This window comes from Rhinatrema bivittatum, chromosome 12, assembly GCF_901001135.1.
Source record: "Rhinatrema bivittatum chromosome 12, aRhiBiv1.1, whole genome shotgun sequence".
Lineage (NCBI taxonomy): Eukaryota > Metazoa > Chordata > Amphibia > Gymnophiona > Rhinatrematidae > Rhinatrema > Rhinatrema bivittatum.
In genome coordinates, this window is record NC_042626.1 from 8,766,789 (window position 1) to 8,787,367 (window position 20,579).

Here is a 20,579-nt window from a genome sequence, read left to right on the forward strand (position 1 = left end):
AAACTCCATAAATCTTATCTTTATTGTTTTTGGTTTGTTTTTTAATTTGTAAAAGTCATTTTTCATGCAAAAGTATAGATCCTTGTAGCTGTTTGTTTGTTTGTAATTCTGTGGAGGTAAATGATTGTCTTCCACCCAGTCAGTAAAATGTCCTGGAGTCCTGCTTTATGGCAGGATCCATGGGGTAAGTCCAGTGCAGCAGGTCTCTCTTAGACATGCTTGATGGGACTTTGTGATATCTCAGCATGCACAGTAAATTTAACAGAGGTGGTTTGAGAATGCCCCCAGTTTCTTTCTGCCTGGAGTATCTTTTTGTAAGACTGAGAATATATTACAGAAGCTCCTGGCCTTTTTCTGTCTGCACATCACCGGGCCTGCTCAAGGCCTTTTACAGTATCAGGGTGGATCAAATCACACTTCCTACCATAAGTTTTGCACTGTAAATGTGCAACTAAAATTCCTCAGGGAGTCTGGTAAACTATACTGTTTAAACTTTGGAAGAAACTGGATTGTCATGACTGAGAAAACAGATTGATCCTACAATAGCTAAAACTGTAAATTTTGACAAAAGTAGTGTGAACGTTGCTGTGAGCAAGTGTTAGATATGAGGGTTGAGAGGAGGTGGGTCGTTCTGTGTAAAATGTTTTTGTATTTTCACAAACTCTATCCATACCACCTTGAATGCAACTTGCCATTACTCCATGCCTGTGCTAGAATGGGATCAGCTCATTTCCCACATAGGTAACTTCACGCTTGGATTAGATGCGTTGAGAGTAACTAATGGTGGTTTAAATGTCTGCAGGAAAACTTTAGGATTGGCTTCTTTAAGTACGAGCACAGCTGGAAATGGATCCATCTTGTTGCCGCACCAGTTGCCAGTACTTGCGGAAAGGGAAGCAAAACCAGACGGTCTAATCCAGAGTTGAATAGTTGAGTAATTGATACAGGGTGTGTGAAAACAGTGCTTTATCAGATACATGTGAAAACTGAACATCCATGGTGGGGGTGGGCGGGCATGTACACTGCCTCTTTTTTAAATGAGCAGTGCGGTGACACTATGCAAGGTAATCCTGTTAATAGGTTTCAACCCTGTTCAGCATTATCTGCATTTAGTAAGCTTAATTTACTAATGGGCATCTGCTTTTATTTTAGGTTCGTATAGCGGCAAAGTTTATTATCCACTCACCCCCGGGAGAGTTCAATGAAGTGTTCAACGGTGAGTAAGTGAAAAGAAATAGCTCATTTACACTGGCAGGGTTCCTCTTTAATAAGAATGCAGAATTGCTTCATGAAGGGTGGAGCAGGCCCTTGTCCCCTGTTCTCTCTTAAGTTCACACAGAGTAACAGAGAAGATTCCTCTTTTGGTGCAAAGACACATTGCAAACCAAATTTGGCAGTAATGAGATGACAGCATGCCCAGTCAGTGCAGAATTGGGAGGAGACCCTGAATGGCTGGAATAGGTCGGGCAGCTTAAGTTTACACGGCTAAGGGAGGAGGCGGACACATTTCCAGAGGGAAGGAGGGCTTAGGGCCCATGTACCACTGACATGGCTGGCATGAGTGATCCCACCTTTGCCACTTCCCCTTTTTTCTTCCTTACCTTTCAGGTTATTTCTCCCCAGTTCTCCCGGCTACTTCCGTATATATTGCGGCTACAAGGTTTTGCCAGACATGTGCAGTAAATGGCAAACGAATCTTGCACCTCTGTGTGATAACTGCACAGGCTGCTAGTTCCTTTGTGCGTGGATCTTCACTGCTTGCCCTGCTGTGAGCGCAGATGGTGGTTCTGCTGGGCATCTCGTGGGATTTTCTCACATGTGTGCAGGAGAGCAGGCAGTAGCCTCCGGTTACAGGAGACTTTTTGTGATGTTGTAGACTTGTTAAAAACTAAGGAATGACTGACATCCATTTTTGAGCACAGAATCTGACCACACTGATGTATGACAGGCTCAGATCTGGTGCAACTTCCAAAAACAGCACTCGCCACAGGAGGCTCTGATGTAGTCAAAGCACTCGTTTGATTGTACCTTTCACCTTTCTTTAAGTTGACATTTTCAGCAGCTACCATACTAATGACAATAACTTTTGTTTACATAATAGTCACATTGCTGTAAACACAAATGTTGGTTGTTAAATGCTCCAAATTCACAATTTAGAATCTCTCCGTTTTAGATAAGTGAGATTAGTTTTTCAGTTGTGCAGTGAGCCTTATGGGTGGGATTTGAACTTGGAACCCTGTCTCGTCTGCCAAGATTTTACAACTTAATGCTGTAATCAGTAGGATACGCTCCCTTCCCTCTCTGATATTCCAGTGCTGCAGATGATTCTTAATGGTAGATTCAAGACGAGCAGCCCTTGAAATAACATTGGGTTGCCACTAGTCCCTGAGTCTAGAACTGTTTTCCTAATGCCATCCAGGACTAAAAATAAACCACCTCTAGGCCCCAGGCTAGTGTAACTTTTCAGCTTTTGCGTGTGCAGTCCTGCAGATGCCGGCTAGCTCGTGTCATCCGATGACACTCTTGTACTTATAAGATGCCAAGATTTAGAACGTTTTTCACCTGCTCCTGAGGATCATTTGTCTGTTGTAAGAAGATGGATGAAGCAAGTGAGCGCTGGAGCTGAAGTTATAGCATAATGGTGGATATGGGGGGAGTGTACACACATAGAAAACTTTTTTCTTTTTCCTGGGTGGGGTGCTACAGCACTGTAATAGGCTTTGCTGGTTACTCTTAATGTTGCCATGTTTCTCCCATTCCTTTGATCTGCCTGGATTGCTGGTGGGAGTTACCATCTAATAACATAAGCCCTCTTATGCATGCATGTCCCACTTGCAGAGTTGGAACAGATAAAACAAATTTGCCATGGCCACAAATGGATCGGATGGTGTGTTCAAGCTGACTGCTGTGAGGATGAGAAATTCCATTTAGTGGGCCCAAACCTAAAATTTGCATATCCCCTGGTGAATCTGAAATACTTGCTACTGTCAACTTTTTGAGGATCAACATTGCTCCCCGTGAACTAAGATAAAATCCTTTTCTTGGACAATAAATGCAATTATAAATGAAGGTTCCCTGTACATACCCAGATCAGTCCGGACTCCTGGGTTTTGCCTCCCCTCCAGCAGTTGGAGACAGAGAAAGTTTTACTGACACTGCAGCATAATTCGAGGTGCCACCTGCAGTCCCTCAGTATTTCTCTGTCTGCAGCAGATGGTGGAGGTGCAAAGCCTGCAGTCTGTTTAAAAAAAAACCATAGCAGACAAAGAAGATAGAAGCTGCATTTGTTCTTCAGTGCTGGCCTCCCAGAGGGTTGCTAGGTCCTGGTGGGCCCATCCCCTCTGGTATGCGAGGCAGACAAGCATTTAGCTCGCATCCCTCTTCCTGCCGGACAGGGCTGATACCCGGGGTGCCGGATCACTCACCCTGAGGGATTAGCAGAGCCTGCTGCCTTTCAGAGGGAAGTGCCATTTGCTGTTTTGTCAAAGTTATACTAAAAAAAAAAAAAAAACAAAAAACCCCACAGGTCTGTTTGTGCACAGATCAGACAGTCGGGGACTGCTCTGAGGCAGCGCTTGTCCAGCCCTGTGCTGCATTCTCCCTTGGCGGGCGGCTCCTGTTCATCTTTCTTTCTAAGTCCGGCGGCGTTGAAGGTTATTTCTGTAATAACACAGCTTTGGGCTTGTCATGTTGAATTGCTGCTTTAATGCCTCTCTTTTCTGTTAGGCTGTGTGTTTATGTGCTCTTAAGTCAAGAAGTGTAATCTGCATATGAAAACGATGACTCCTAGAGATAGGAAGTGAAGGGGCATGAAACTCAGGAGAAACGGGGACGCATAGGATTGTAAAGTAAAGTTAAAACCTCTGTGTAACTAGCAGTGGTGATGCTATATATATATATATATATCACAGGTTTAATGTGTAGACACTGATTTTTATTCCGGCATCTGTGTATGTAACAGGAGACTGAGCGAGTAGATAACGGCACATCTCTTTTCTAGCGTTTTTATTCTTTTTCAAATGAAAGTTAGAAATCACAAAGTGTGGACACTGGGCTGCAGAGTGTCAGTAAGAGGATAAAAAAGCTACCAATAAAGTAACTTTTAGTCTTTCTCCCCCATCAGATGTTCGCTTACTGCTCAACAATGACAATCTTCTCAGGGAGGGGGCAGCGCAGTGAGTATCGAGATGAAATAACCTTGGATAGCAAACTGTTCTCAGTGATGTTTCCTCTGTGCTTCATGTTACTCGTACCAAGAAAGCAAAGGATGTCTACGACATTAGGACGGAGAGTAGAGAGGGGGCCTTGCTCACGCTAGTGCACATGCTCGACGTGCGTACTGTTAAAAATTGTCCGAGGTGACCCACAAGTTTCACTAAAACTCAAGTAGCTGTTTACATTTTACTTTGAATTAGTGAAACTAGGAATTGATGCACCTAACAATTGCTTATAACGAATACATTTAGTTTTCCCATGTACTTTACTGGGTGAAACATGGTAGCCTGCTAGTAATATATGGTACCAAAAAATGCTACATTGCATGATTGCATGGTTTTTATGCTTAAGGTCAAAGGTTAAATTGTTGTGGTGCTGTGTAGTGGCTGATGTAGAACACAACCTTAATGTCAAGACAGATCCAAGTTACGTACCCTGTGACCTTTTCAAGCACATAAAAAAGGTGTTGAGTTTGAAGGGTCAGGGTACAGGCCCCCATGCATAGCTGTGATGACCCTTGCTTACACGGCCATAAAACTGGCAGAGAAACGGTATAAGCCTGGTGCGTGGAGACTTAAACTGATCAAGCCTAGTGAACTCTGGATCAAGTCCATCCACGGTCAAAACAAAATGCTGCTCTACAATCCCGTTTTCTCTCTTCCTGTCCAGATTAAAAACTTTACTGCCTGAAAATGGCTCAAGGTTCCTACTGGTCTGTGTTGGCCAGAATGGCTCAATATATATTTTGCTTACGTTCTTATGAAAATGAACCAGAGCAGACAGATTTGCAAAGTCTTGGATAGGGATTGTTGTCCTTGACGTAGTAATGAGATGAATGCTCTTTGGATGATTTGATCATTCTTACCAATATGAGAAAACATTTTTTTATATGAGAAAACATTTTTTTATATGAAAGTGCAAGTAAATCTACAGTCAGTTTTGTTGTCTGATTTCTCTCTTTCTAGAGGGGTGATTTTATATATATATATATAATTTTTTTTCTCCTGCTCCTTTTGGGCTTCAAGCTCATTTGAAAGCCTCATGAGCCTTCATTTGCAGGTAGCCAGGTTCTCTTCCCCTCCTCCCCTCCTCCCCCATATTTTATATTCTTTCCCAGCTAATGGGACTGCTGTAATAAGGCCGCATTGAAATTCAGCACTCAGTTTCTTAATGCAGATGTTAAAAAAATAATTTAACTTCCAATGCAGTAAGCAAATGGTATGCTAATACGTCAGGAGTTAAAACTTTTTAACTTTTTAACTTGGGTGCTAGGAGGAGTCTCTCAGGATTTATATGCACAAAACATGATTATGCTGCTTTTGTGCACATAAAGTATGATTTGAATGTTTTTTATGTTTGTATGATTTTATGAATAACAACTGTAAACCACTTAAATATTGATAAGCAGTATACAAATATTTAATAAAAATTTGTGCAAAATGCTTTCAGTGCAGAAAATGAGTGCACAGATCATTTTATGCACAGAAATCATGTTTTGTGTGCACAAAGTGTAGTTTTTGCACATAAATCCAGACTAGAAGATCTCCTGCTTCTGCCCATACCCTAACATGAGCCCTGGAAACCAGGAGTGAAATTTCCAGCGCTTAAGAAACCGCACGTTACACCAGTGCTCCTCGCTGCAGTGGAGGGGGGGGGGGCGATAGCATGAAATCTCCATGCGAGAACACAGAGGAGCATGCATAGTTCTACATGCATGTATTTTGCGCTCAAAGCTCCTGGCTGTGTTGAGAGTACGGTTTGCACACAGTCTGCTGAGCCCTCAGCCAGGGAGTCGTATTCTAGGGTTCCTTCTGGAATCCTGCAGTCCTGGCCACCAAGTGTCACCCTTGCATGTTACTTGGATTGCTTTCCCCTTTCCTGGCCACCAGGTGTCACCCTTGCATGTTACTTGGATTGCTTTCCCCTTTCCTGGCCACCAGGTGTCACCCTTGCATGTTACTTGGATTGCTTTCCCCCAAGGGGCATTCGTAGTATCCCTGGGTCCTTCTGCATGGCAGAGCACAGCATTGCCCCCATGTCAGCTCCAGCTCTTTTATGGCCTCCCTTTCTCCTCTGTGTAAAACCAGGCAAATATCCAGATGCAGAGATTGCATTGCACATTTGTAAACCCCAAAGAAACCGCGGGGCCAGGTGTTAATCCAGATGCAGCAAGGCGTTTGTCCGGATTGGGAGTTAGACGTTTTAGTATGAGCCCAGGCAATGGTGGCATATGTCCAGCTAGAAATATGCCCTGCGTTTGATTAAAATGTCAATCTTGTTAATGTCCAAGGGCTCATTAAACCTTCAGTGCTCATCGTAGATCACATTAGTACCTGAGACTACTGAATGCCAGCATAATTGAGAATTGCAGCGGCACAGCGTGGTCCTGAGGTGTTAGTGCACGCATGTAACCATAATTATGTTTAACATGGATTAGTCCTAAATCAAGACACAGGTGGTAGAATGGTTCACTGGCTCTAATTGTGGATTTTGTTTTTTTTTAAACAGTGCCTTTGCCCAGTATAACATGGATCAGTTCACGCCAGCTAAAATCGAAGGGTATGATGATCAGGTAAGACGGCGTGCTTCTGGATGTGGTGGTGCCAGATGGAGATCCAGGCTATAACACAACAGTGGAGGGGAGAGAGAGAGGACACGATGGCTGCTGAGGCCCTTAGTCCAGTGGCACAGCTGCTGCTGCTCTTTTCCATTGTGGCTCAGAACTACTTCTGAGCTCGGTCATTGCAGGGTTTGAAGCCCGTGCCGCTGGTTTTTTCAAGAAAATTGGCGTATTTTGTTTTAGTATAGCACAGACGTGTCTTGTCCTGTATAAGGTGATCCACCACACATACATACAGTGTTTTTCAGTACTGTGAATTGTACCAAAGGTTTTTACACTAGTAAATGTGTGTATATAAGAGAGTTGCCACCCAGAATACCATTTTCATATTAAATGATGAAGCCACTGGAGTATATTCTGAGTTTACCCTTAATGTGAAATGCGTCAGTGTTTGTAATGAATTGATGCGATGAGCAATCCGTCTTCTCTTCTCAAAAGCCAAATTGTGTACTTGTGGTGCTCACCCCTGCTCCGCCCCCCTCGGGTTATACCCAAACCTTTGTTACCGAGTCCTTGAAAAGACCTCCAGGCATCCCAAGCCCATGCACTTTACAGGCCTGCAAAAGAAATAGGGCGGAAGTCTTGCCAAACGCCTTCCTGAGAGAACTGAGCTGCTCGTTTGCTTCCTTTTTAAGGTGTTAATTACGGAACATGGAGACCTAGGCAATGGCAGATTTCTAGACCCCAGAAGCAAACTTTCCTTCAAGTTTGATCACTTAAGGAAGGAAGCCAGTGACCCTCAGCCGGACGACGTGGAAGCTGGTTTAAAGTCTTGGAGAGATGCCTGCGACGGCGCGCTGAGGGCCTACGTGAAAGAACATTATTCCAATGGTGTCTGCACTGTTAAGTATCTTATCACCTGACCGGGGTGCATTTGTGCTCTGCTGCCTTTCTTGCTCTTTGTAAGGGTGGACCTGCCAACTTGGCAGTGCAGGGAGATGCCTTGTGCTAGGGGAAAGTGTTTTGTCTGTTCCAGTTGGGCAACTGCGGTCTTCTGATGACCCTTTCCTTCCACCCCCCACCCACCCCCCAAAGAAAAAGAAAATCTTGGCTGTATCAGCACGACATTAATATGCAAAACATAAATTGATATAAAGTGAAGCTAATGTACTTGGAGCTCAGTTAACTTGAAATCACATATGATGTTATAAACAGGTAATTTAGCTGTCAGGTGCGGTACACGAAAAATAAAAACTGGAGTGCGTTTCGGGGAAGTGCCAGGTTCACAGTTTGTACTTGCTGGCGATATTAAGACTCTTCTGCAGCTGAGGGGAGGGGCAGGGGATCTGTTCTGTGTCCTTTTGTAATATCCTTTTCTCCTTTGTTGTTGTATCTTTTTGTTTGTGTGTGGGGAAAACAGGTTTATGGCAAAACTATAGATGGACAGCAGACAATTATTGCCTGTGTAGAGAGCCACCAGTTTCAGCCAAAAAACTTTTGGTAAGGATATTTATAGACTCTCTGCATCTGCCACTGCTTGCCAAACTGCAGAATTGCACCAGCAAGGGCTTTCCTTGCTTGTCGGGCTTAGGTTTTTTTGCTTGCGGCAATTTGGGAGGGAAGAAGGGGCTCAGATTTTGAGACTACAGCACCTGCGATTGGAGGGAGCGACGTCTGCTTGTGCGGCGTGCGGGATAGGTCTGTCGGGACTTGAGGCCCGACAGTGCTGATGGTAAAAGAACTCCAAAATGGTTTTAATAGGGGGTTTACCTAGTTTATAAGTTTCATATTTAGTATAAAAATAAATATTTCTTCCCACTCTGGCCATGCATTATTGTCAGGTCATGCAACTTAACGTATGGTTCAATGCAAAATCTCTCTCCTGTCCTTGCTTTCTGCTCTTGGAAAGTCTCCCTGAAATCGGCTTTTGTGGTTTTGGGCTCTGTTTAGGAATGGCCGCTGGAGATCGGAGTGGAAGTTTACCATCTCCCAGCCTACAGCTCAGCTGATTGGGATACTCAAGATTCAGGTTAGTGATGTCATGTTGCTGGTTCACAGGTAAATCAGCGCTGCGAGGTTTAGTGAAATGCATGGCTGCAAGTAGTTAGTAAATTGGAGCCAATAACTTTAGCTCAGATTGTGCACCACGGGGGCTTTGCTCTGTGGTGGTTCCCTTGTTCCCAGTGAAAGGGACTGTGTGCTGTCAGGTGCGGTGAGCTGGTCTTTGGGAGTAACTTTCAAAGGGGCACTTACAGTTCTGGGCACTTGGAAGGAGAAAACCACTTTTAAATAACCTGTTTGCTGAGGAGCTCTGCACATGCCCTATGAACACTTTCTTTTCGCCCAAGTGTGGCCCCAAGCCCATAAGAGTGCCATATGCTTTAGATATTTTATTTTTCAGGGAATATGTAGCAGCAAATATTAGTGTTTTATCCCAAGTGTTGACTATTTGATTTGGCTAGGTTTAAATGCCTCTGTAGGATATTTTATAAAAAGGCAGTAATAGGCACCTTTTATTCCACTGTCAGCTTTAGCATAACTGAGTTGTGGCCAGCAGGGTTGAAATGCTGGATAAAAGCACGACTGGGACCTAAGAGTCTTGTGGGTGCATCATGAAATTCATCATTCCTGTGGCTGCTCAGCCATGGCTTTGTTAATGGGAATAAAAGCTGTCAGACAATCCATCTTGTCCTTGCTTGCACACTCATTCAGCATGCGGCCAAGGGGTTGTCGTTGGCACAGACCAACGTCCCTCGGCGGCAGAGCTGTCAGCGAGGTTTTATGACAGCTCAAGTCGGCTCCAGGGGTATCCGGGCCCCAACTAGTCAGGGGCTCATTTCCACTGCATGTGACTGGGAAGCACTTTGGCTATTCTGCCGTCACATGGGCTGCGCAGCTTAGAAGCAGTCGCCCAGTAATGACACAATCCTCAGAAAGGGTATCGGATGGGGCTGCAGGTGGCAATAGGAGGGTCCTGGGGGAGAAAAATTAGGTAATTTTAGCAGGCAAAAAAACCAATGTAAGATTTTCCTTTTCCGTTCTGATTTGTCTCTAATTTCTGAGGCAGTGCTAACGTGAAGTTTCTGAAAGCCGCTCTTGCTTGGCCTTTGAAGAACAAGCTGGGTGTTGCAGGACTGCTGCCCCGCAGAGCCCCCAAGGCATCGCACAGATAAAGTAGCAGGGATAGCTGGAGGAGCGTTTGGGGGGGAAAAGCAATGCCATTGGGGGAGACCATTGAGTCAGCTAGTACCGATACTTTAAAAGAACGTACAAGAAACCTCGGTGCTGCAAGGAGTTGCTCAGGAAACGGCTTTCTGGTTTTCCATGCCAAGATCCTATTTTCCCCTTCAGTACTTAAGTTTCATCTAATACCTTGGGGGGGGGGGGGGTTTTAGGGGGTTGGTTAAGTTAGTATTCAGATTGTATAGGAGGGTTTTGTTTTTTGTTTTTTTCCACATGTCAGGGGAAAGGGTTCAAAGCAAGGGACTTGTAAAATGCTTGCAATATCTCTTGACATGGCAAAGCGTCTTGTTCATCACGTAGGAACCTATGTGTTGTGAGGGCACGACTTCAGTAAGTGTCCATTGTGCGGCACTGAAAGTAAGACCGCCAGGAATGCAGTATCTTAGCTGCGGGGGCCGCATTCCTGAAATTCTCATCACATAACACGGGTAATGATCTGATCTGAGCTCTTCTTCCAAATGTTTTCAGGTTCATTACTATGAGGATGGTAACGTCCAGCTGGTTAGCCACAAAGACATACAGGAGTCCATAACCATTTCTGTGAGTATGAGCATATTTTATACCTTGTAGCATAAGGCGCTTTGCTTTAACATTAAAATAAAATGTACATAGCCTGTCAGAGCATACTGAGCCACACACCTCTGTATAAACCTCTGTATAAACTGTTAAGTTCATTTAAGAAGGTGCAGAGAACGCCTATCTTTTTTTTTTTTTTCTTCTTCTTTTTTTCATCCGGTTTGTATCCCCTTTGATTTGGAAAGCAGACCATGGTTTGGAAAGGAGGTGCTTAGTCCTGCCTTGCCTACTTATGCTTGAATCTCACTTTTAAGTGATGTAAGGCAGTGAGAGCGGACACTTGACAGCGTGACGCACTACGCCACGCACACTCGAATCTGATGGGTGCATGCGCCTGTTTCAGCCAGGTGCAGTCTGTATGTAATGCAAACACTAAAAGGAAAAACCATGGGGGCTTTTACAAATTTTATTGCATTTTTCTTTTCCAACTGGTATTGGAACAAGCTCAGAATCACATTTGGTTTGCTGGGACAGGCAAGTGACTATTTTCAAAAGCAAATTACAATTCACAGGCGAGTTTCTGGGTAATTTTGGTGGCTGGAATTTGCATCCCACTCGCCCACCCCCAAGACACCACCTTTGTGCCCACATAGCAAAAAGGTTGACCAAAACCTATGGTTTATATAAATATAATTGACCAAAACACCAAATTTCTGAGTAAAATAGCATGGACCGCCACAAAGCAGTTTCCTATTTTCCTATCAGAAAGAAAATCCTTGCTTGTTTTTTTTTTTTAAGGGTAAGAGGAGAATTGTGGCCACTAGAGGGCAGTCCTGTCGCAGTCTTCCAGTCCTTTATAACCACCACTGCTTAGAAAAATCCAACTTGCATGCATGTGTGCACACACAATATGGCGGAAGAGAAATCAATAGATTGACACTGTCAGTCTCTATTGATGTGCTCCTTGGATTAAATCATGTATACAGGACACGGCGCACATGCTTAGGCTATTGCAAGAGTTGGATGTTTTTTTGGTCATGTTAGACGTGGAGTCTCTCTATACCAGCATCCCTCAGGGTGCGGCTTTGCTTATCGTTAAAGTCATGTTGGAAGCTTGTCACCGACCACATTGCATTCCCACGGTTTTCATCTGCAAGTTGGGCAATTTAGCATTGTTTTGTAATTAGTATTCTTGTAGAAATGAAAACTATGTCCAGACACACGATGTTACTATGGCTACTGCGGCGGCACCTGACATAGCAAACTTGCCAGGTTTAAGGAAGAGGTTTTGTGTATACTTCTCCATGACGGACATCAGAGTTTCCACGTAGAAAATGGGGAACCTTGAGAGCTGCATTTACCTTTATCTCTTGAATTGGATACAGGGGGGAAAAGAAACAGGACGCTTAACTTAAAAATTGACCTCCAGTCACACTAAGCATGTTCGGGGTCTGAGCCAACAGACTCAGTAAGACATCTCTGTGAAAAAAAAAAACAGAAAAATCTGAGCAGAGTCCGAAGCGGCTCCCAGTCATGCAAGTTCTCCCTCTTCTAGAGGTGAGAGAGCCAATTCCCCATCAGAATCCTCCAATGCCTGATGATCCACATTTCCAGGGACAGCCTCCCTGCGGCATTTGCCCACCGTGACTGACAAATGGGAGGCCCGAGCACGCGATCTCTTTCAATACTGAGAACTCTATTTCATTCTGTCCTCTCCCCCCCCCCCAAATATTTTATTTATTTCATATATTTTAGTCATCTTAGTTATTTTTAGCTTATGTCTTCTTTTATCTTGTGGATGTACCTTATTTTAATTCTTAGTTGTGTTCGTGATATAAGATTATGTACGTTTACTATGTAAACCGTTTTGAATACTGCCGTATAAAATGCTTTAAATAAATAAATAGGTTGCTTCACCTTTGCTGGGCCTCCCTGCGGAAAGGTCTGCAGGCCCAGGAAACATTTCACCCAGGAGGAAGAGGATGGACCTATAACCAGAGTCCATAGGCCCAAACTTGCTCTCTTCAACCTCTGTCGGGGAATCTTCTGCCCTCTGGAACAAGCGAGGAGAACTGACCATTGCCTCGCCTCCCCCCTCCAGAGACACCATAGGCCGAAGGGATGCCCCAACATGGGCAAAAGCTGAGGTAGTCAAACCACTTTGAGCCTCTAAACAGCGCCGACACAAACGGGGAGAGAGAGAGAGTGAGGACTGAATGGCTCTCAGACGGCATGCCTCACAGATAGCGAGGCGCTTGGACCTCTTCCTCCCTGGCGCCTAGCTCTCCTGAACTTTGCCTCTAGGCAGCCTCCTGGGTGCATATCGGTGCCACCTGGGCGAACTTGCACACCCCTCCAGGATGCATGCAAATATGCGCTCGTATAGGCCATGGTCACCCGCACATAAATAGCTGCGCAAATACGCGCTCAAGTCTAGGTCGCGGACGTACGCGCCCAGGTCCCAGCACATGCATCTGCCACGCAGTGAGAATGCGCGCATGCCCCTAGGCACGCGAGAAAAGAACCGCCGCAGTGGCGTACCACACGACTAAGTAAAGCCTGCCTGCATCTTCAGTGCGTTTGGGCTCAGATCGTTTAATATCCGGTACCAAAACTCATCAGCCTGAAGAGCTTCTTGACTGGCCGAGAATCCATTGAGACTGGGGCCAAGAGCCAGCATCTCCCTAAACTCGCTTTGCACATAAGCAAATTAAAAACCAGCAGAAGAGCTCTTCTCCTCAGTGCAAGTGCCTCTCTGCACCTCTGTGGGACAGTCGAGGAGGGGATTCCCCTGCCTCTCCCGCCGACGCTGCTAAGGAATAGAAAATGGCTGCTGTTTCTACGCTGACGGAGAAAGTCTCCATGCTAGACCCCCCCATCATCCGTGAGGCTTGTTCTACCGGTGCGGTCGTGCTTGACGCAGACCCCTGAATGCTGCTTCTGCACGCACACCCTGTTCCTCCCCGCACCTGCGGCACCACCAGCACCTCAACGGCGAGCAGGGGAACCGTCCCTCAGCGCCACGGAGGCAACACCCGGGTCTCCTCCGCAGGCAGAGAAGCTGCTGAAAAGCCCCCATCGCTGAGCTCCCCGAGCTGCTGAGGTAGCTTTCCCCCCTGGAACCTCACTGCTGCACAGGTTCCTCTATCTAGTTCTTTGTTTTCTCTTTTTTTTTACTGTCTGAGAATAAATAAAGATGCATAGAAACCAATACTTTCCTTTGATGCAGAGGTTCAGGTTCCACAGGAGTGCAGGCTGCATGGCAGATCAGAAAAGAGCCAGACTTACAATACCTACTCTCTAGAATGGAACACAAATCTGCCTAAAGAAATTAAAAAAAGAAAAAAAATCTGCCAAATTAAAAAAGGGACTGACTAAAAGAAAACAGCCACCCTGAGCCTGTAGCTGCCTGAGCAGCTCATGAAGCATACAAAAGGATCACCAACCCCCAGCTCATACACCTGGACCAGACAGGGAAGGACCCCCTGGGAGGAAGGCTCTTAAATCCAAAAGTCTCCTGGCTGCAGAACTGCAGGTTTTGCTCCATCTGCTGGAGATACTGAGGGACTGCAGGTGGAACATTGGGTTATGTACATTGTTTGTGAAACTTTGTCTCCATCTGCTGGCAGGGAGGCAGAACCCAAGATTCTGGACTGATCTGGGTACATACAGGGGAGGTGTAATTTGGACACATCCAACAACTGGGATGGAATATCGGAAGGGGGGGGGGGGAGTCACTTAACATGCACATTGTCATGGGTTGTTTGTGCAGTCATGATCTCATGTCCTTACTGTGAACAGCTTTGGGTTTTTTAATTTGGTTCAGCCTCTGGGTGTGAATGAGGAATTATTTCATAAGGTGGGATGTGTGCGATGCTGCTTGGTGCAGATTTGATTTAAACTTTTGTTCATTTTAGAGGACGTGCAGTGAGTGAAGGCACCTCCATGCTTTGAGTTATTGAAAATGGAGTGGCATTTTTGGAGATTTTGGTGCATAAGAAATATTGGGGAAAAGCTGTGAGCCTAAATCCAGAACAAACCATGCTAAACATGCAGGTGCCATGCTATTGGATAGTGATACTAGAGAAATGTTAAGGGTTCATGTTTTTATAGTTACTTATTCTTGTCTGCTCTTCATTTTTTTCCTCTGTTCAGTTTGAAAATTAACGCTTATTTCTCTTTCCATCACTACCTCTTCCCTTTTTCAGAACGATGTCCAGACTGCCAAGGAATTTATTAAAATCATTGAGCATGCAGAAAACCAATATCAGGTGGGGTTTTCAAGTATTTTGGCTTTTGCACTCTGTCTAGAATTGGCTTCAGGCTCATCACGATGATCATGAAATTCTCCCCAGTCCTGGGCTCCAAGCCCACTGGAACATGTCGGCACACAAAACAAAATAAAGTGCAAATCTGGGATTTTGCGTGACAGCTGGGCACCCCCTTGCCTCTGCCAGCTCTGTGGTCGAGGGGAGGCAGGCTGGTCTAGTAGCTTCCTCGTGTCTGGTCTCCATTTGTTACTGGAAATCTTTGCACAGAGCTCACTCACTGACACGAGCTGCGTGTACCCTGCATGCACAGCTACCAATTTCCTTTTTTTTTTTTTTTTAGGAAGTAGAGATTCCATTTATTTGCAAAACTGTCTGAGCCGTTTTCTCCCTCTGAAGAATTCCCTCTATTAAGCCCTGTACTGCCTTCTTCTTGGGATACTTTCAGTATTGATATATATGTGCTGACAATTTCCCTGTGGTCAGTGTTCAACTATTAATTTGTAATTCTCCCCTTTTATGCTTTGTACATTACTTTGGCAGTGTGGCCAGTTGCCTTGCCAATTAAGATTCTTGAGTTTGAATCTGTTGCCTTTCCACTTCCTTTAGGATCTAAGACCTGTCTCATTGCTAATTGAGCTTTCTCAGGTTATATCAGAATTCAGGTGACTGGGGTCAAAACCCTTCAGTGTCAAGAGTATGCCTGATACCTGTTAGTCCAGAATACCACTTTCTCCTACCACCATAGTAGATATTAGAATTTTTAGCTTTTAGTATAATATAAATTTAAGGCAAACAAAGCTCTTTCTTTTTTTTTTTTTTACAGCGAATGCATTTTCTGAATAACTCTATTTCCAGCCTTTATTGCTTTTGTATTCCCCAACACAGACCGCAATCAGTGAAAATTATCAAACCATGTCGGACACCACATTCAAAGCCTTACGTCGGCAGCTGCCAGTTACTCGCACGAAGATCGACTGGAACAAGATCCTCAGCTACAAGATTGGCAAAGAAATGCAGAATGCTTAAAAAAAAAAAAAAAGGAAATTATGAGATTGATATATTTTTTAAAAAAAACGATCCCCAGCAGGATTGAGTGGGGTCTGATGGCATTCTTTATATACTTTTTATTTGCAGAGTATATAAGAAATGTGTGTGTGTGTGTGGGGGGGCTTTCTGCCCACCTGAAACCCTGTGGAACGGTTTGCACCGATGTGTCCTGTGCCACATATTTCTGCTATGGCTGAAATAGCAAGTTTCCGTGTTCATCAGCTACAATGAATGCTTAAATGTATGGTGACGGGGGTTGCCACAGCAGTTTAGAAACTTTTTTCTAGTGGCAGAAGCCCTCTCCCCAAATGTAAACTGGTGCTCAGGCCAAGAGCATCACCCTCCCCCACCCCCCCAGAGGTCTGTGACATTTCCAGCCCCCCCCCCCCCCCCCCCCCCATGGACTTCTAAATAGCTACAGATGCTAAATACTGCAAGATATATCTTAAGATAAAGGAGAATGCATCCGGCTCACTGCTGGTCTTATCCTGGACAACCTACTAATGCTGATTTTTAATGTATTTAAAGTATAGAGAAGGTCCAGAACAGAGAGGGGTGAATTACTACGGACTTTTCTTATTTTTTAATCTGAAGACTTGAACAAACTGTATGCTTTTGCAGAACTTTTTTATTTTGCATGTTTTTCTGATATTACGGTGGGTCCTACATATCTGCATTTTTCTCACCCCCCCCCCCCCCCCAAAAAAAAAACATTTATCCTATTTTTTATATTCTTAGAGCGCAATGGAGACGGTTACGGTGCAGGTGTGTGGGTGTATGTGATGGGGCAATAATGTGTAGCTACGTGTGTAAAAATAAATGACGCAGTTTGTGCTTTGTGGCAAGTTTCTGTGGTTTGTGCTGGAAATATATGAAAGAGGAAAAAATATACAAAATCTTATTAAAAGGTTGGCACTGAATTGGAGGGGAAAAATACCTTCTGCAGGTTTGTCTTCCATTCTGATGTGTTAAACATTTTGGCTCACGTCGGCATGACGACTACATAATCATATCTCAGAATCAACCAGTTAGGTTGACTGTTGGGATCTTATTTTTAGTGAATAAAGCAGAAATGCAGTTTGAGCTGTCGGCTGTACCAGCAGCTTGGAGTGAAGAGTGAGCTTTAGACCGTAAGGTATAGCTGGAGCGTTCGAGCCTTGGCCTTTACTTCAGTCTGTCTCCTTAACCAAAAAATAAAAACCACCGCACACACCCCAAAACCCGTTACTATGCTGGCAGTGAGACCGATCTGCTTTCTGTTGAATTTGTACATGGTCAGACACGTGATCTGTTTGAGGCTGTATTAGTTTCAGTCAAACACTGGAGAAATCCTAAGCAGTGACTTCAGCTAATTGCATCACAATGCTGTTCTGGAACTCGCCAGTTCATGCATCTCTCTCCATTGTATGCATAAAAAGTTCTAAAACTCCAATTTTTTAATATGTAACTTTTTTTTTTGTTATGAACAACTGGGGTAGATGCAAGACATCTTAATTTCTCTCTTCCCGAAGGCCAAGAATCACCTAAGACTCTAGGCAGCTGAATGACCATGATCACCAGCAAAATGGGTCAAAGGTGCGCAGCGTGCTGAATTTTGACCTGGCAATCGTCATCAGGGAAAATTGCACAACTTAAAAAAGCAACACATACTGTGCTCATTATGCATGTTTCAAGCCTGGGCCTAGAGTATTAGTGTGGGAGACTTCCTACTTCTATCACGAGAACCTCTAAGAAGCCAGTTTTCTTCCAGGCAAGTGAGTTTCTTCCGCATCTGAGAGCTCTTTGTAAGTTATGGGTCTCAGCACTTGCAAGCAGTAGATGATGCAACACGCCTGATAGATTACTTTAAACATCTTGGGGTTTATTTGGTTTTTTTTAAGTTAAGCTTTTGAGCAAGATGGTGATATTCCTTTAATTTCTCAATCTCTATTTTCTTTACTCTGGAAGGATTCCTCTCCAGATTGTAAAAATGTTCCTAACTTAATCAAGTGCTTGGGAAGCAGCGGGTACCCCTGCTCTGAAGCACTATGGTGCATCAAGTTCTGATGCACTGTAAGTAAACTTCCAAAACAATTGTTGTTAGCGATGTTTTAATGCATGCACATTCTCTATAAAATCCTGAACAAAAGCATTAGTGATGACAGCTGAGAATTTCTTGAGTTAGTTTTGGGTGCCCCCTAAAGGGTTATCGATATTTAATCCACGTGGAGCACGTATTGTCACGGTGTATTGGAGGTACTCTTCCTTCTACCATTCTTGTTACTCACTAAGTTACATGTAAAGCCTGTTGCTGAATTTGTTGCTGTTATACTGTAAACCGATCAGATGTTCCAAGCGATGAGCGGTATATAAAAAACCACAAATAAATAAATAATGGTAGAAATGTGATCCTGGAAGGAGGGCAGCTGACAGCTAGATGGGGGAGTGTGGCCAAGACTAGGAATGTGCTGCCTTGGGATTTTTCTTGTTCCCTTTCTTTCAGCAGATCATTGGTGGACATTGCTTATATTTGATGTTTAGCTACTTAGCGAGATGCACAGTTTTTTTGTAATTAGTACTGTGGTTTCTAATGAATGTGAGAGGCTGATGTACATTCTCTCATGGACTATGATGTTGAATAAGTGGCATTAGAGGAAGGCCATAAGGCTGATTTGCTGTTTGGTGCAATATCACAGGCCCCAAATGATCTTTGCTTTTCATTCTCTTCATTGTCTTCTTTACAATTTATTTAAAATATTTATATTCCATGTTCAAACAGAATTGCAATTGTGTACATACATAAATGAAAAACAATAGGTGCAATAAACAAAACAGCACAGGCCTTAATTTGTGTGGACTGCCAACATGGCTATATTAGGATCCTGATCCAGCCGTAGAAGGTCCTGTGCGTGAATGCCAGGCAGATTTTAAAAGCCCCGCACATGCCAAAGCCGGAAGATATGCAAGTATCTCAGGCCAGTGTGCTCTGTACGGATTTTAAGAGGTGCCAGAGTGCACTCTTATCTCCCAGTACACATACAAATGGGGAAGTCCAAAAAGGTGTGGGCAGGACATGGGCGTTGTGGGTCTGTAACTTGACGTATGTGCACAAGCGTGCGCCAGGGTCCCTTATGCCGTAAATTCACTACTGCTATGGATGGTGTGTAAAATTAGGGCTAGTCAGTGGGGTTGGAAGGGTTAGGAAGTCCTATCCTTTACCGGAATGAACTGGGGGAAACAGGTATTTGCGTCAAAACGCGTGCCTAGCAAAATCCCCTCACTTAGGCAGTAGAAGTGGCATTTGCGAGTCCATGCATGTCTCCATATAAAATTGCTCACGTGTGTACAGACAATTTTATAACATGCACGCAATTACGCGTTTGTTGTAAAATGGCTCTGTCCATTTGCGTGTGCATGTGCTCTCGTGCGGCTGTTTAAAAGTTACTGTCCCGTGCGTGTACTGCTTGCTTGAAAGCCTTTGGGCTACGGGATGCGTGCACAGGTTCAGGCAACAATTCCCTAAGGGCTGACCATCCACCGTGGAAGCCTCGTCCCCAATTATGAGGTCTACCAACTTTGGAGAAGGAACTTCAAAGAGGCGTTTATTTCCAGAGGCGAGAGCTCTTGAAGATCTGTGTATCTGTAAGATGCTCTTGATCCAAGTAAGGATCATGATTTAAAAGTTTGTATATGAGGGAGACAACTGTGTATTGGTTGCCTCCCTCACCAGGGTACTGGTAAAAGGTACCCACTCAAAGGTCACATCCGTTTGAGTGGGTATGCATGTAACTTGCCGACTTTCTAGCACATGTGGGAAATGGAGAGTATGCATGTAATTTTAATAATGAGATACATGTATACTCTCCATTTTCTTGCATACTAGAAAGTTGGCGAGGTACTTGCGTACCCACTGAAACAGATGTAATGAACGCACACCCTAGTACAGAGAAGATAAAATGGGAGTTATGTGATTGCACATTTTAATCCGGGTTCGTATTCTTGCAGCTGAATTGTGGACTTTTTGCATATCCTGGATAGAGCGAGTTGATAAACCTAGGTACGAAGAGTTACAGTAATTAAAGCATTTAGAAAGTGAGACTGCAGAATAAAATGGAAAGCATACAGTTCCAGAAGTGGCTTTAATTCATAGAATGAAAAATCAACTATCGCACTGATTTGAGTTTTCATTGAAAAGGTTGAATCAATAAGAACACCTACATTTCTGTCTTGTGTTGAAATTGGTATGGAGGTGCCTTGGAAGTCAAAAGTAATTGGATATTCAACAGATGGTGATTTAATTCTGGAAAGTGATTATTTCTGTCTTTTGAACATCAAGTTGAATCTTGTGAGACTCCCAGCGTTTCATGGAGTTCATGCATAATATTACTTGTTTGAATGTGTAAGACCATGAAGATTTGTATGGGATAACAAACCGGCTGGCTGTGTAAATTTTGTAATTCAAGCCAAGACAGGCCAGAACTTTGCAGCATGTGGAGCACGATAAATATTGAAACAAGTTACCAACAAAGCTGAACCCTCTGGTACACAAACGGTTCCTGTTTACCAATTTGAGAATGAATTTCCTATTTTGATTTGTTGTGAGTGATTTGGTTAAGTAAGAAGAGAACCATTTGAGAACTGTGCCTGCAGTGCCAACAGAATCCTTTCCAGGTTGCATTGAGCGTATCAAAGGCTGCTGATATATCGAGTAAAACCGTAACGTGATTGACATTCATACGGAGCCCGAT

The 20,579-nt window shown here is 44.0% G+C and overlaps 1 protein-coding gene across 1 annotated transcript in view; it reads left to right on the forward strand.

The window, feature by feature from the left end:
- The window catches only part of CAPZA1 (capping actin protein of muscle Z-line subunit alpha 1), a 28,002-nt gene extending 11,311 nt beyond the window's left edge, over nt 1-16,691 (forward strand). Inside the window, exons 2-10 of the mRNA XM_029572285.1 lie at nt 1,153-1,216; nt 4,124-4,175; nt 6,724-6,787; nt 7,471-7,677; nt 8,196-8,275; nt 8,726-8,804; nt 10,487-10,558; nt 14,743-14,805; nt 15,691-16,691. Coding sequence (XP_029428145.1) covers nt 1,153-1,216; nt 4,124-4,175; nt 6,724-6,787; nt 7,471-7,677; nt 8,196-8,275; nt 8,726-8,804; nt 10,487-10,558; nt 14,743-14,805; nt 15,691-15,831 — 822 coding nt within the window. The 3' untranslated portion in view covers nt 15,832-16,691. The remainder of the gene's footprint in view (nt 1-1,152; nt 1,217-4,123; nt 4,176-6,723; nt 6,788-7,470; nt 7,678-8,195; nt 8,276-8,725; nt 8,805-10,486; nt 10,559-14,742; nt 14,806-15,690) is intronic.
- The last annotated feature ends 3,888 nt before the right edge of the window (nt 16,692-20,579 follow it).